Source organism: Somniosus microcephalus, chromosome 7 (genome assembly GCF_052327205.1).
Source record: "Somniosus microcephalus isolate GS21.2 chromosome 7, FLI_Smic_1.0, whole genome shotgun sequence".
Lineage (NCBI taxonomy): Eukaryota > Metazoa > Chordata > Chondrichthyes > Squaliformes > Somniosidae > Somniosus > Somniosus microcephalus.
In genome coordinates, this window is record NC_140993.1 from 137,645,427 (window position 1) to 137,659,688 (window position 14,262).

Here is a 14,262-nt window from a genome sequence, read left to right on the forward strand (position 1 = left end):
AACCAAAGGAAATAGTCTTTCACTATTCACTTTATCAAAACTCTTTGGCCAGAATTTTCTGGCGTCCGTGCAAGCGTGATTGGAGACTGGCCGGGAGGGAAATTTGAAATACCTTGGAGTGGGTCGGGAACCCACCGTCAAACTGCCCCCACGCGCCTTTCCCTCTGGTGCGTTTGCCAGCGCGGCAGCAACCCGAACAGCAGAAGTGGCCGAGGTAATTTAGATGATTATTATGTACTTGTCAGATCCTTAAACCCCTATTTAACCCTACCTTTCAAATTTCCCTGGATGACCATGGGAATCACGCAGCTCAGGAACCACTAATGAGATGTATCAGTGGCCACTGAACTTCCACCTCAGGAACACCTCCTTAGTGCACAACATGAAAAGTACAATAAAAACTCCCACATGATACCTGGTCACTTTCCCAAGACAGATGCTATTGCTGAGTTCATTGCCAGCACAGATTTAGCTTTCTAGAGGTTGCTTCTGTCATCTCTACATGACCTGCCATCTATTACATCAGCATGGGTGCCATTTATACTGTCTCACCTTGGTCCTCAGAATCTGACCAATTCGAGCCCCAACACCAGCAGCACCAAGAACAACACCACCAACCTTCTCCTCAACCACCTGATGCTGCACAGGACAGAGGGCATCAGCGCAGGGCTGCACCGTGCCAGAGGCGGTACCCCCAACACAGGGTATACAGGCAGCGGATGAGCTTCCTCAACATGACTGAGCAGCAGTGCCAAAGGAGGCTCAGGCTATCGCACCAGGTCATCGCAGATATTTGCAGATTGCTGGAGCAAGACGTGCAACCCAGAGGAGCAGGTAGACACGCCTTGCCAGTGGCTGTCGAAGTCACCAGTGCCCTCAACTTCTTCACCTCTGGCTCCTTCCAGGGATCTACAGCAGACATTTGCGGCATCTCGCAGCCAGCCACCCACAGATGCATCACACAGGTCACCAATGCACTCTTTGACAAGTCAGCCAATTATATCAACTTTGCCACTGATGAGGCCAGTGTTACTGAGCGGGCATTTGGCTTTGCCGCTCTGGCTGGCTTCCCATGGGTGCAGGGCGTCATCGACTGCACACATGTGGCCATCGGGGCACCCCATCATCACCCAGGAGTCTTTGTCAACCGCAAGGTCTTCCACTCCCTCAATGTACAGATCGTCTGCAACCATAGTAAGATCATCATGCATGTGTGTGCTAAATTCCCTGGCAGCTGCCATGACTCTTTCATCATGCTCCAGTCCACCCTCCCTCAGCTCTTCGCTCCTCCAAACAGACTTTCCAGCTGGCTGCTTGGAGGCGAGGGCTAGCCACTGAAGATGTGGCTCATGATTGAGGAGGCTAAGTACTGAGGCCAAGGACAGATATAATAGCCACAATTCCACCAGATGTGTCATAGAGCAGGCAGTAGGCATGCTGAAAATGTGCTTCAGATGCCTCAACAGATCTGGAGGAGCCCTTCAGTATGCACCAACCAGGATCTCCAGAATCGTCATGGTCTGCTGCGCCCTGCACAATACAGCACAGCAGCGAGGATTAGCACTGCATGAGGAACAAGGCTCTGAGCAGACAGCCTCTTTAGAGAAGGAGGAGGAGCATCTGCTGGAGGACAGGGAGGAGCAGGAGCTGGAGGAATTGGCGGGCCAGATCCCACCAGCACCCGAGCACCGTGTTGCCCAGGAGGCCAGGGATGGCCTCATCATGGCCAGATTTATTTAACTTCAGGCATTACACCTCCCTGCCCCTGCTTACAAATTTCTCTTCCCTAACCTTTTCCGGTTCTGACGATGGGTTTGACCTGAAACGTTGATTCTGTTTCTCTCTCCTCAATGCTGCCTGACCTGCTGAGTGTTTCCAGCATTTTCTGTTTTTATTTCAGATTTCCAGCATCCGCAGTATTTTGCTATTGTGCTGGGTATGCTTATGTTTGGTGACGGTGCGCCCTCAGAGGCTGGAGGCTCCTCTAAAGAGTCATCTTCCTCTTCCTCCTGGACAGTGGTAGGGGGCTCTTGATGGACCTGTGGGAGAGTAAAGCGATTAGTTAGATTTGTCCTATCAAGAATTGGTACAGATACCATTATGCACATGATGAACATTCACTGGCTGCTGCCATCAGTCCCCATATGAGTGACTGCTGTATGCCATGTGGTTGTATGAGATGTAAATCTGTCACCAGGTTGCTAAGATGCCCCCCTCTCTTCGTCTCCCACCTCCCAGCTGCTCTGACTCCTGACACTTCCAGAATGACCTCTGCTGCTGTTAAGGAGGCCAATGATGGAGGACCACCTCCAGTTCTCTCCCTCTCCCTCTTATTGTGGGTTCTCTTCTCCTGCAAGGAGGGAAAGAAGAGAAGGTTGAGTGAGAGTAATGGAATGGATGGGTTAGATCTTTAGAGGGTGACTATGCTGAAGTGGGGTGGCAATGCGAAGTGGCCTCCTTGTGTGGTGTTAGTTGGTATGATTGCATTAGGGTGGTTAGTCAGATGGGGATGTGATGATGTAGATAGAGATAGAGGGATGGGTGGACGTGCAAGGTATGTTGGTGTGAGTAATGATGTGCCGGAGTAGGGTTGGGAAGGCAGAGTGATGGGGATGTGATGAGGGGCACAGCAGGATGAAGTTGAGTGTGGCTTTGCGCTCACCTTTCCTGATCTAATGAGATCATTGAAACGTTTGTGGCACTGCACCCAGGTCCTCCTGACAACATCCCTGCTGTTGACTCTCTCTGCTATTTGGAGCCAAGCTCCTTTGGTTTCCTGGCGAGGTCTCTTCCGCCCATCGGAAGGGAAGAGGACCTCCCTGCGTGCTCTCGCTCCCTCCACAAGCATATGGAGGGAATCATCTGAGAACCTGGGTGCAGCCCTGTGTCTCTGTACAGTCATGTTTGCTAGACTTTCCAGCAGTCCAATGGTGCAGTGCCGTGCCTGCACAATCCTAGATGAACCTTCAAATGCAATGTGGCCAAGGCTCCTTTAAATATCCCAGCTGAAAACGCGTCATCGATGACTTCATCAGACCCGCACCATTTAATAGGACCGGGTAATGCGCAGGACTGCCTTACTAGGTACATTAAGGGAAAGTCGATCTTGGGAGCGGGATGAAATGAAGAACGGTGTCGCGACCTACCACAGTGACTGCCCGCACCCATCCCACCCAGGTGCAGAAAATTCCAGCCTTTAAGTTTAAAAGCCTCTATTAAATCTCCTCTCAGTCTTTTATGGAAATGGTCCCCGTATCTCCAGTCTTTGTCATAACTATAGTTTCCCATCCCCCGCATCATCCTGGTGAATACTTGTCATGCACTGTCCAAGGCTTTAATGCCCTTTCTGTAATAGGGTGCTCAAAACTGCTCCCAGTATTCTTAACTGTGGCCCAACCATTGCCTTGTATAACTTTCTCATTACCTCTTTGCTGTTGTGCTTGATGCCCCTATTTATAAAACCCAAAACAACCTGCACTCCTCCTTTTCAGGGAATTGTATATTTGAATCTTTAGCTCGTTCTGTTCTTCCACACCCTTCTGTATCTTTAACCCATTCCTTGTTTTTCCTCCCAAAACGCATTGGGGGAGAAATTCAGTTGTTAGCGCCACCCGTTAGCGCCTTAAGAGGGCGATAAGTGGGGCGCGATGCAGCTAGCGCCCGGGCACGGCGAGACCTGCGCCTCTCGCGAAATTGAGCAAACATTTAGCGGCGGCGCAAAACCGCACCGCCCGCTCAGCTGCGCGCGCAGATCCTGACATCATTTCATGGTGCAACGCCCTTGGGGCGCCCCGAACCGGAACTTCAGTGGCGCCCCCCCTCCTTTCCGCCTGGCGCTCCCAGCGACTGCTTGACTGGAACGGTTCCCAGTCGCTGTGGGGCTGGGGGGGTCGCTATTTAAAGGGGGCTCTTCCTGGCTTCTTTGTGGTAGCCATTTTTGGACCACTCCTTCTGAGAGAGTGAGATTTGCAGAGAGACAAAGGGAGAGAACTTTCTGCATTGAGTCAGCGCTCGCAGAGGTACTTCTGGCTTCGGCCCAGAGCTTTGTAGTTGGTTTGCTTTTTGACTGGCATAACCTTGAGTGGCCACATACTATGGGGGCTGCAATGGGTGGAAACATTGGGTTTCTCCATTACATTGAGAGGGCTCAGACACCGAGAGAGAGTGCCAATCATGGCCAGACGGAGGAGGGCCAACAGGCGTCGGCACAGAAGACCTTACCCTCCCAGGGTATTCCACCAACAGTTCTCCTACCTCAACATGTCTGAGGAGCAGTGTTTTCGGAGGCTGCGATTCAGCAGGGAGGTGGTCACTGAGCTCTGCCACCTGCTTCAGCCAGATCAGCCTCAACTGAGGAACAGGACGTGTCTGTCGGTGGCAGTGAAGGTGACCGTGGCTCTCAACTTCTATGCCACCGGCTCCTTCCAATCCACTACTGGGGACATTGCTAATATCTCCCAGTTCGCGGTGCATTGCTGCATCCGTCAAGTCACGAATGCCCTCTTTAAAAGGAGACATCAGTACATCTCCTTCCCCATGACCCTGGACAAGCAGCAAGAGCGCGCAATGGGATTCGCAAGAATAGCTGGCTTCCCCATGGTCCAGGGCGCCATTGACTGCACGCATGTGGCTTTGCGGGCACCGCAAGAGAATGCCGAGGATTACCGCAACCAGAAGGGGTTCCATTCGTTGAACGTGCAGTTGGTGTGTGACCACAGACAGCTGATACTCGCTGTCAATGCCCACTTTCCAGGCAGCAGCCACGACGCCTTCTTCCTGCGCCAGACTTCTGTGGCAGACCTTTTCGAAGCCCCGGCTCACCCAGGAGGCTGGCTTCTCGGGGACCAGGGCTATCCTCTGTGCACCTGGCTGATGACCCTGCTCCGTGCACCCAGCACCTCTGCTGAAGAATGATACAATGAGAGCCATCAAGCAACCAGGAACATAATTGAGCACACAATCGGCGTGCTCAAGCAACGGTTCCGCTGTCTGGACCATTCCGGGGGAGCCCTTCAGTACTCGCCTGAGTGAGTCTCCCATTTCGTTATAGTGTGCTGCATGCTGGCAATCCTCAGGACTCGGCCACTGCCACCAGACATTGGTGTGCCAGCAGAGGAGGAGGAGGAGGAGCACCAAGATGGGAGGGAGGCAAAAAGTGCAAGGGCTGTCCGTCAGCAGCTTATTGCAAGTCCGTTCTAGGCCCCCTCTGAGGGAATGGCTTGTGCCATTGAAAGAACATGAATGGAACCGTTCCGCGACCCCTAAGCCGGTCAAGGCAACAAATAGTTCAAAGAGCAAACATGCACATTCTGAATAAAGAGACTTCTTTATTTAACAAACTGTGTGCCCTTCCCGCATGACAAAGTAACAGAGAGAAACCCCAAAAAAAGCAGTCAGACACATAACTGGCTCTCAACCTGGAGACAATGAACAAACGAGTAACCAAAAAATGACCACGGTCCTCGGCCTTCAATAAAAAAAATTACAGCATTTTGCCACACCTACTTTTTGCCCTTCGAGGGTGATCTGCTTCGCTTGCAAGATTGGCCCCTTCCCACCCTGCAGCTCCTCCGCAATGGGACCCCAGTGGCTGCAGCAAGGCTGGGGGAAGGCTGCTGAGTGTCAGAAACTGAGTCGGCAGATGCCCTAAAGTACGGCCTGGACTAGCTCTGGGCCTGGAGGGCCCGGCTGCTGACTGCTCCAACTCTGCATGGGCGGCAGCAGTCTGTCCTACAGGTGGTGGCAGCTGCAGTGGAGAAGTGACAGTGTTGACAGCAGGAATGCTGCCATCCTGACAGAGGACAGCCACTCCCTGGTCAGACGACACACTGGCACTCCCACGGGGCAGCACCGCAGCATGCGGAGCAATCTGCTGAAGCACAGACTGCTGGCCTGCTGTGGCGCGGCGAGGGCCCCGGCAATTCGTGCCCGATCCAGCGAGGGTGGTAGCAGTCAGTGCTCGTGTGGCCTCAATCTGCGTCTGCATCAGACCAGCCACTGAATGCATTGCACCACTAAGCACTTGCGTGGAAGCCGCCTGTGCTGCACCGAAGTCTTGCAGACTCCTTGCCAGTGCTGCGCCGAAGTCCTGGACACTCCTTGCCAGTGATTCAATGGATTCGGGCATCCTTGCCACTGCAGCCATCAGCTCAGTGTGCCTGTGCTCCACCTGGGCGCCCATTTCAGCGAGGAGCCGCAACACTTCTGCACTCACTGTAGCAGGACTCGAGGCCAGACTCTCCCTCCGGGGAGAAGGCCACCGAGCTTCCCTACCCCTCCGCGTTGCTGCAGCCCGCTGGGCCCCGGAGCTTCACCCTCCTCAGACCCCCCCCCCCCCCCCCCCGCTCCCCTCCAGGGAAGGCATGTCCCCATTATGGCCATGGGCTGCCTTGGCTGAGGGTGGCACTGATGGTCCGGCTTCCTCTTCCTCCTCGCCTTCAGAATCACTCACACTGGCAGCTTGAGGGCCTGCCTCCTCACCTGGCGAATCAGCATCTGAAAGCAGGGAGGTACAAGAGTTGCTTTAGCGTGAGGACAGGGCGGCAGCGAGGGAGGCATGAGTGCTGCAATGCACTATATTGGTTCGATAGTGGCAAAGGATGCTGGTGTGAGGCACAAGTGGAAGGAGAGAGGTCAAAAAGATGATGACCTTACCATTGCTGTCCAGAACGGGGTCGGCATCTCCAGTGGCGACTGGGCCAATCACCGGCCTGCCATAATCCGCTGGACTCGCTCCAGGTCGCTGAGGTCTTGAAGGTGAGGCCGGCCTCCCCCGGTCCGTTGCTGCTGCCTCCTGTTATGGGCCAGCTTGCCCTGCAAGAGAGAGGACGGGCTCTGAGTACAGTGTGAAGCCCTGAACTTGGCTGCACTGCCTCCCATGGTCGATTAGCCCTTAGTGTGTAAAGTGCTGAATGTGCCTGTGAGTTTCATGAAAGGCCCATAGGTGTTGGATGAGGGCTGGGCATTGGGGCTTTCAGGACCCTTTGGCCATAAAGTGAGGTGGACATGCAGGGATGAAGGGGATACTGAAAAGGGTACTCACCCTGACGACCCGAGTGAGGTCGTTGAACTTCTTCCTGCATTGCACAAGGGTCCTAGGCACCATGCTGCTGGAGGTCACTCTGTGAGCCACCTCCCTCCAAGCTTTGCGATACTCGTTGGGCAGCAGCCTCCTGCCACTGTCCCGGAAACAGGATAGATCACCTGCGCTCCACTGCGCCAACCAGAACCTGCAGGGCCCCCTCACTGAACCGCTGCGCGCGCTCGCTCCCTGGCCCTCTCCATGGTCCTAGGCGTTAGAATGTGGCAGCAGGTCTGTCCAGGCCGAGAATCAGGGCTCTGATGCGCAGGGTGTGGCTGCAATCCCAGATCGAACCCCCCCTTGAAGAGCTGACCGGCGCCAGCGTGTCTGCGTGCAATTGCTAACTGGCCGCACCTGCGCTGCGCCCGCCCTCGGTGGTAGCACCTCGCTTCTCCGGCTTAGCGCCTTAAGACAGTCGTGCAGCACTTGTTTTAGCGCTCCAAGCACCTCCTGGGGCGAAGCAGGTCAATTTAGCAGTAGGTGGCGATAATTTGCGCCGAGCGCTAAATTTCGCGCCCGCTTGAGTATAACGCCCCAAACGTGGCGATACTGAATTTCTCCCCCATTATCTCTCTTACCCATATTAAATTGCTGTGAATGTTCAGAAGGAGGAGCAATAGCGCATATTCCTAAATCTGACCCCATCAGAGCCACGCCCACCAAGTGCACATATTGGAAAATTGCAGATGAAATCCCCACAATTTTTCACCCATTCCTTTTAATTTCCCAATATGCACTCCTGACAGGCAAGGCTCCACACTAGGAGCATGCATTCAAAAACAGTTTCTGGAGGTTAAAGACAGACCGGTCAGGGTAAGAATGAGAGGGAGAGTTGAAGTGACCCCTCATCACTGATTTCCTAACCAAAGCAAATAGGTGACGATAATGTGAAGCTGACACAGTCACTCTCGGGAAATTCTGGACAATCTGTGGCTGGATAGGACTGAGGACCAGGAGAGCTACAATGTAGATTGAGCTGATGCTGTTAGGAGGTTCAGAGAATGCATGTAACGTAGGAATGCTTCCCGTCTAGGGTTTTTGGTGATTTCCACCTTCAATGTTATTCTTGTATGTATGGACCCAGTGAGCTCCAGGGTTTCTCCATTGGCCTAGAGTAGCAACATTCTTGTAATCTAAAGGATGAAAAAGAGATTTGGATGGCAATTTACAGGCTTCCTTTGAATTATGAAGACCAATAAAAGGTAATTTATAACAACCCTGTCTTCACTGATGAAATTCCAAACATCGTCCAGATATATCTGCCAGCTGAGGTGTACTAGATTATGGTCCATAAAAGGAATAAGGCAATTGCCAACTTGCTTCCTGAATGGAAAAACTCGGTGAACCAGTGAGTTGCTGAGTCACAGACCAAAAGATCACCGGTTTGATCCACAGTCTGTGCTGTGTTAGCATATCCCAACAGTAAAGACTATATGATTACTTTGGCGCTCCTGGATTAGGGAGAAGGAAATATGTGTGGGCATTGGGTGACAAGATCAGGCTTTGCTGTAATGACTCCTTCCCCTGAGGTGGAACAGCTTGCCAACACTCTGTCTAGGCTTACATGAGAATTGTAGTATTATTAGATGACATCAGCAAGGAAGTAACACCTTTAGAGAAGGAGTAGAGATTTAAAAAGAGCTATTGCCCAATATTACAGTGGAATGAGATCACTGCCTCTGTATTTTGGGGTTATTGAGAAGGTTCTCCTAAACCATCTCAAAATTGGAACAGATAATGTGTTTTACTCCAACTGAATTGGATGAAATTGTTAACTGCCTGGATCCCCTTTTTCCATTTTTATATGGGACATATCTTGTGGTGGGTTTTCGGCTGCATGCCCAATAGATTATACTTGGGATGGTTCTATTCTACCAACATCCTCATGCATTCAACTTCGCAAACTTGCAAAAGCTGACAAATAGTTTCGAAAAGCTGATAAAACAAAAAAAAATCGACAATTGAAAACGGCTCTGAATATAGTCCTACATGACGAAGACCACTTTTTTTTTTACGGTGACTAAATAAATTTAGTTGCATGGCATCGCATTCTGAAATTCAGTTTGTCTCTGTGAAACCCAGTGGCTTTACCTATGCTATGTGGGGGGAAAAAATGTAGTTATACTGAGAATGCAGATTGTAATTTAAGTTGCGCGTATACCCAATTTTCCATCAGTCAAATTATTAGGGGGGTGTCTTGTTTCCTATCAATGGAGCTTGGATCTGGACACATCCTGGATAAAATCCAAGATTTGGCCATGTATTCCCATAACTTTCAGCTTTTTGAGGGCTACAAGAGGCACTAGAATGAAAGGTGGATGAAAAGCAATGCAAGTAGTTTTTCCTGAGCCTTAGAACACTCTCCAATCTTGTATAATGCCACAGCCTGTTCTATATGTTCCTCACGAGAGTGAAATCCAGCCTTTCCCTTTCTGCTTACTCTGTGAGCCTCCAGAGCATCTGATATGCATGTTGCAACAACCCAATTCATGGTAGTATTTGGGCTCAATAGGATCTTCCTTCTTGTGGATAGAAACCACATTTGCACTCTGGAACTCTGAGGGTATATGTACCTCAAACAGACACTCCTATTCAAAGGCAGCTAAAAAGATGTTCTACATGATTGCCATTCTATCCCCAACCCACCTAGAACAGCAGTCAAATGCTGGCGATTGATATGTGTCACCTCTTTGTACACTTTACATTAGTCCCCACTGCATATCCCTCCTTGATACATTTTTACATCACTTAGACTCTCAAGTACAATGGATATGATCAATCTCTGAAGTATAACTTCTCCCTGAGGGCTTGAAGTAGTTGGGCATCATTGGGTGTTATTTCATCAAAAGCCAGTAGGGAAACCACCTGATTGGGCTGCTGTGCAGTGTACAAGTTCTATACGTACACAGATGATATCCCTGCAGCACTCAGGGCAGCAGCCAGACAGCACAGCCCACGTTCGCTTTAGTTAGCAATATTGACACAATGTAAGAAGCGCTGACTGTTGATGTGAAAAATGGACTGGTGACATGTACTGTCAGTATTTCCATTTTTGTCAATACCTCTATTTTCCCCACTCAAGATTCTTTTTGATTTATATCCATGCCTGTAAAATAAAGAAATGTGCAGTTGCCTTAGAAAAGATGGAGTAAGAGTATTTTACCTTTCAACATTGGCCCACAGGACAAATTCTAATGAATATCAGGTTAAAGTAAGGGGAGAACTTGGGCATACTGAAGATGTGAGAGGCATTTCTTTTTAAATTGGCTATTTGAAATAATGGGAAGTAACATCTTAAAACCGAGTATCTGCCAGTAGCTCCTAGTGCTTTGATCACTTCTGATTCCTTGCTTGAAAAGCCATCGTGGGACCCACATAGCATGATACTTCCTGAGATCGGGTGGCAAATGGTTTACTGCAGAAGGTATTAGCAAAGCATCCACCAAATTCAACATTTTCCTTATACAAGCTCTGAATGTAAATATTCATTCATATCTTCATTGCCCAGCATATTTTAGGATTTGTGGCAGCTTTGTTTTCTCCCTTGGCTACAGCCTTTGTACGAGCCCAGGCATGCACATGCACAGAAGAGAAGCGCGGGAGAGAAGTGCGGGCCATTCTGGGCATTGTTAGAAGAGGAGCCAAGCAGCCTGAGGCACACATCAATGCGCAACACAGAACAGAATTACAGGATATTCTGGGGTGATCATAGAACATGGAGTGCTGATTTCTGTCAGGAAAAAGTTGACACAACTGTGAGAATGCTGACTGCCGGTGTCAAACATTGACAGTTGGCATGCATGAATCTTGTTTTATCCATAACTGAGATGTAGGGTTTTTTGAGATGCTTACTATTTTTCCATTTTTTTCTGTTCATTTTGTTTAATACATGGCAGACACTCAACTAATATTATTGATTTATTTTTAATTGCTAAGTTTACAGTTATGTCGGGTTTTTGTGTATACAGTTTTACAGTGCATTTGTGTGTTTTGCAGCATTTTGGAAAATGAGATTTTGGAAAATCTCAAAAAAAGAACTAACATTTTGCACCAAATGAGCCCCAGGTACCCTCAGCTGACAGCAGCATGCTGCTGCTCTTCTGAGATTGGCATTCTTGCATCTTGCTGCGTAGATCAGCTGAACAGCAGTCACTGCCTCTATGGGAATGTTATGCAGGGCTCAAATAATATTTGTGCTCACAGGTAGGAAGTTATTTTTGGGTTGAGGTGGAGGAGCAGACTGTTTTTGCATTTCTTTCTCCTCTGCCCCTCCATCCCTGAACTACAGTCTTTTAATATATGGTAGGTAAGGCCTTTGTAGTATGTACTGAGCTCACAAGCAGAAAATTTAGGAAATGCACTGGCAAACTGGGCTCTTCATCTGTGAGCTGCTTCACAGCCTTGTGGGCACAGAAGAGACTAAAGTGCAAGGAAAACTGTGTAAAATTCTGAGTATAAGTTTTACCTATTTAAAGGCATATTGTAGCACAAAATTAAAATATCTAACTGTAAAAATTAAGAGCAATTAATACTGCATTGGTATAAAATGTTGATACTACGCTGGCATATATGACTAGGAAATTCCTTTTAAATGACACAGTTGATTTAAGACCGCACAGAATTAGTAATGCAACTTTTAATATGCCTGGCTCCTGTTTATTTGTTGCATTCCATACCAGCCATCTACTGCAAACTATGCACTTGTTTTGTTGCTGTAGACTTGCTTTGATGTCACCCAGTCATACTAACACATAGTTGGTTATTCTGTGTTTCAGATCACTGCCTGGAGTTGTGCATAAAAGGACAGACAAGTCTCCCAAGTCTCTTAGTCAGCATTAAAAAAAGAATCAGCAGAGCAGATTACTACAGACTTGTGTCTAGAGGCCCTTTGTACAAAGGCTGGCTTTAAAGAGAACATTTAATGAGCTATGAGATGAGGCCCTGCTGGTGATACTTGCAGCATAAGACTCTTCCTCTCTTCAGTCTGCTTGATATACATGATTCAACACAGTGCATTTGGAGTTGCTCAATACAGATTCCAAGACGGCTGCTGGGGACAGGCCATCGAGCATGCCTACAGAAATGCTACAAGCAGATAGCATGGTCAAACCTGTTGGTTCGACAACCACCTTTACTTCAGCTGTTCCTCTTCGCATACTGAACAAAGGGCCAGACTATTTTCGAAGGCAGGCAGAGCCTAACCCTAAAAGACTCAGTGCCGTGGAACGGCTTGAAGCTGATAAAGCGAAATATGTGAAGAGTCAAGAAGTCATCAATGCCAAGCAGGAGCCGGTGAAACCAGCTGTGCTGGCAAAGCCGCCAGTGTGCCCGGCAGTCAGGCGGGCAGCAGGTACCCCTTCACAGAAGCTATCTAATAATCATAAGGCAGACAGCACTGCAAAAAGAGAAAACTTAAATCTGGAAATTCTGAAGAATATAATCAACAGCTCGGAAAGTTCCACCTCCGGGTCAGTACACAAAAACAGCACACGGAACTGGCCCCAGCACAGACCTGCCTCCACAGAAATCAACCGGCGCACGTTCGCAGAATCTATTCAGGTGTACAGTAATCAAGGCCATAGTAGTCCACAGGGAAGCAACCTAAATGTAACCAAAAGATTGTTTGAAGACCAAGTCAGTGATTCAGCCCTGCATGTTTCTCACAGTTCAGCAGATGTGAGGAGGGCTGTGGAAGGCAAGCCTCTAAAGCCAATACCCAGCAGCAGTTCTGCTCCTCCTGTTCTACCCAAACCTAATATTTCAACCTGTAATGCACCTAAGTCACCAACACAAACCACCCCAGACTTGGCCACCAACCCAAGCAGGCGACCTTCGCTTCACCGCTCCAAGTCTGATCTCAGTGATCGATATGCTCGTGCTAATGCAGACGTGGAGCGATTCTTTAACTACTGTGGACTGGATCCTGAAGAACTTGAAAACATTGGAATGGAGAATTTCACAAGGGCAAATTCAGACATAATCTCCCTGAACTTTCGAAGCGCGAGCATGATCAGTTCAGACTGTGAGCAGTCACGACGGAGCAATGATGACCTGACCGATGACGAGGAAACAAATGATCGTGTCCCATATGGTATTTCAGCTGTGGAAAGGAATGCTAGGGTGATTAAATGGTTGTATAGTTGCAAACAAGCTAAGGAATCCCAGAAAATATCTCATGTTTAAGGAAAGGACACATTCTGGTTGATTCAGATATCTTTTGTATTTTTATTTTGTCTGTGAATCTTTTAGTTGTGAAGAGTTGTGAAGTCTACTGGGATATTTCTTGCAAATCTCAATTCCACTGTGTTGCTAGCTGTATGTTCTCTCATTGCATGCTTATCGACTTGAGCTCAGAAATTAGCCTCTACTTCAGAACATATGAAGACACAGACATGGATGTTTCAACTGTATTAGATATATACATATGTATCGACCAATAAAAGCACGAGGTACTATGTACACATTTTATCGTACATTTCAAACAATTATACGAGGACAAATGGCCTTTATCATTGCAGATCCTCTATTCATAAATAAATGTAATCAGGGCAAAGAAAAATCATTTCATCTGTCTGAAACATTGCGATGGCAGTCATGAGCAGCTCACCTCGGTCTGGAAACGCATGTTGCAGTCCGTGTAACCTCTAATAGCAGTGAGTTGTCTAATGTTTCTCATGAAGCTGTCCAGTTTAATGCATCAGCACGGTACAGCTCTGACAATCCATGTCTTCCAAAACTGCTTCAACTGCCATTCTAACCGTCTGCTGTAATGTGGTGCTGAGAAGTGAAAAGTACAGCGGGTGACCTCACTAAATAGTTCATTGTTGCTTTTTAATATACTGCAGTGCTGCACTTCATTTCATAAGAAGACTGGTGCCTCAGCTGATGTGGAAACCAGATTTTTTTTTTGTATTATAAATGCTGTAAGGGTTTGTAAATAATTTAAAGCTGTTATCAGATCTGTAAAGAAGAGTCTGTTACACTAATAAATAGTTTCCAGTTCATTCGTCACCTTTCTTGATTTTAGCTTTTTTCATTCATAATGCCAGTGTTGCTTTAGTTTTAAAGTGAACATTTCAAAAGAGTTTACAATATTGTGACATTTTTTACCCTTGTGGCTTCATGGAGTGATTTAATACACTGCAGGCAAACATGCAATGATGGCCTCAGTTATTTAGCAA

General features: G+C 48.3%; 1 protein-coding gene across 6 annotated transcripts in view; it reads left to right on the forward strand.

Annotated features, from left to right (window-relative positions):
* The window catches only part of fam110b (family with sequence similarity 110 member B), a 174,902-nt gene extending 160,810 nt beyond the window's left edge, over positions 1–14,092 (forward strand). For all 6 annotated transcript variants that reach the window (XM_085992983.1, XM_085992982.1, XM_085992981.1 and 3 more), the window contains one exon: positions 11,857–14,092. In XM_085992983.1, the coding sequence (XP_085849109.1) occupies positions 12,152–13,264 (1,113 nt within the window). In that variant the 5' untranslated portion in view covers positions 11,857–12,151 and the 3' untranslated portion in view covers positions 13,265–14,092. The remainder of the gene's footprint in view (positions 1–11,856) is intronic.
* The last annotated feature ends 170 nt before the right edge of the window (positions 14,093–14,262 follow it).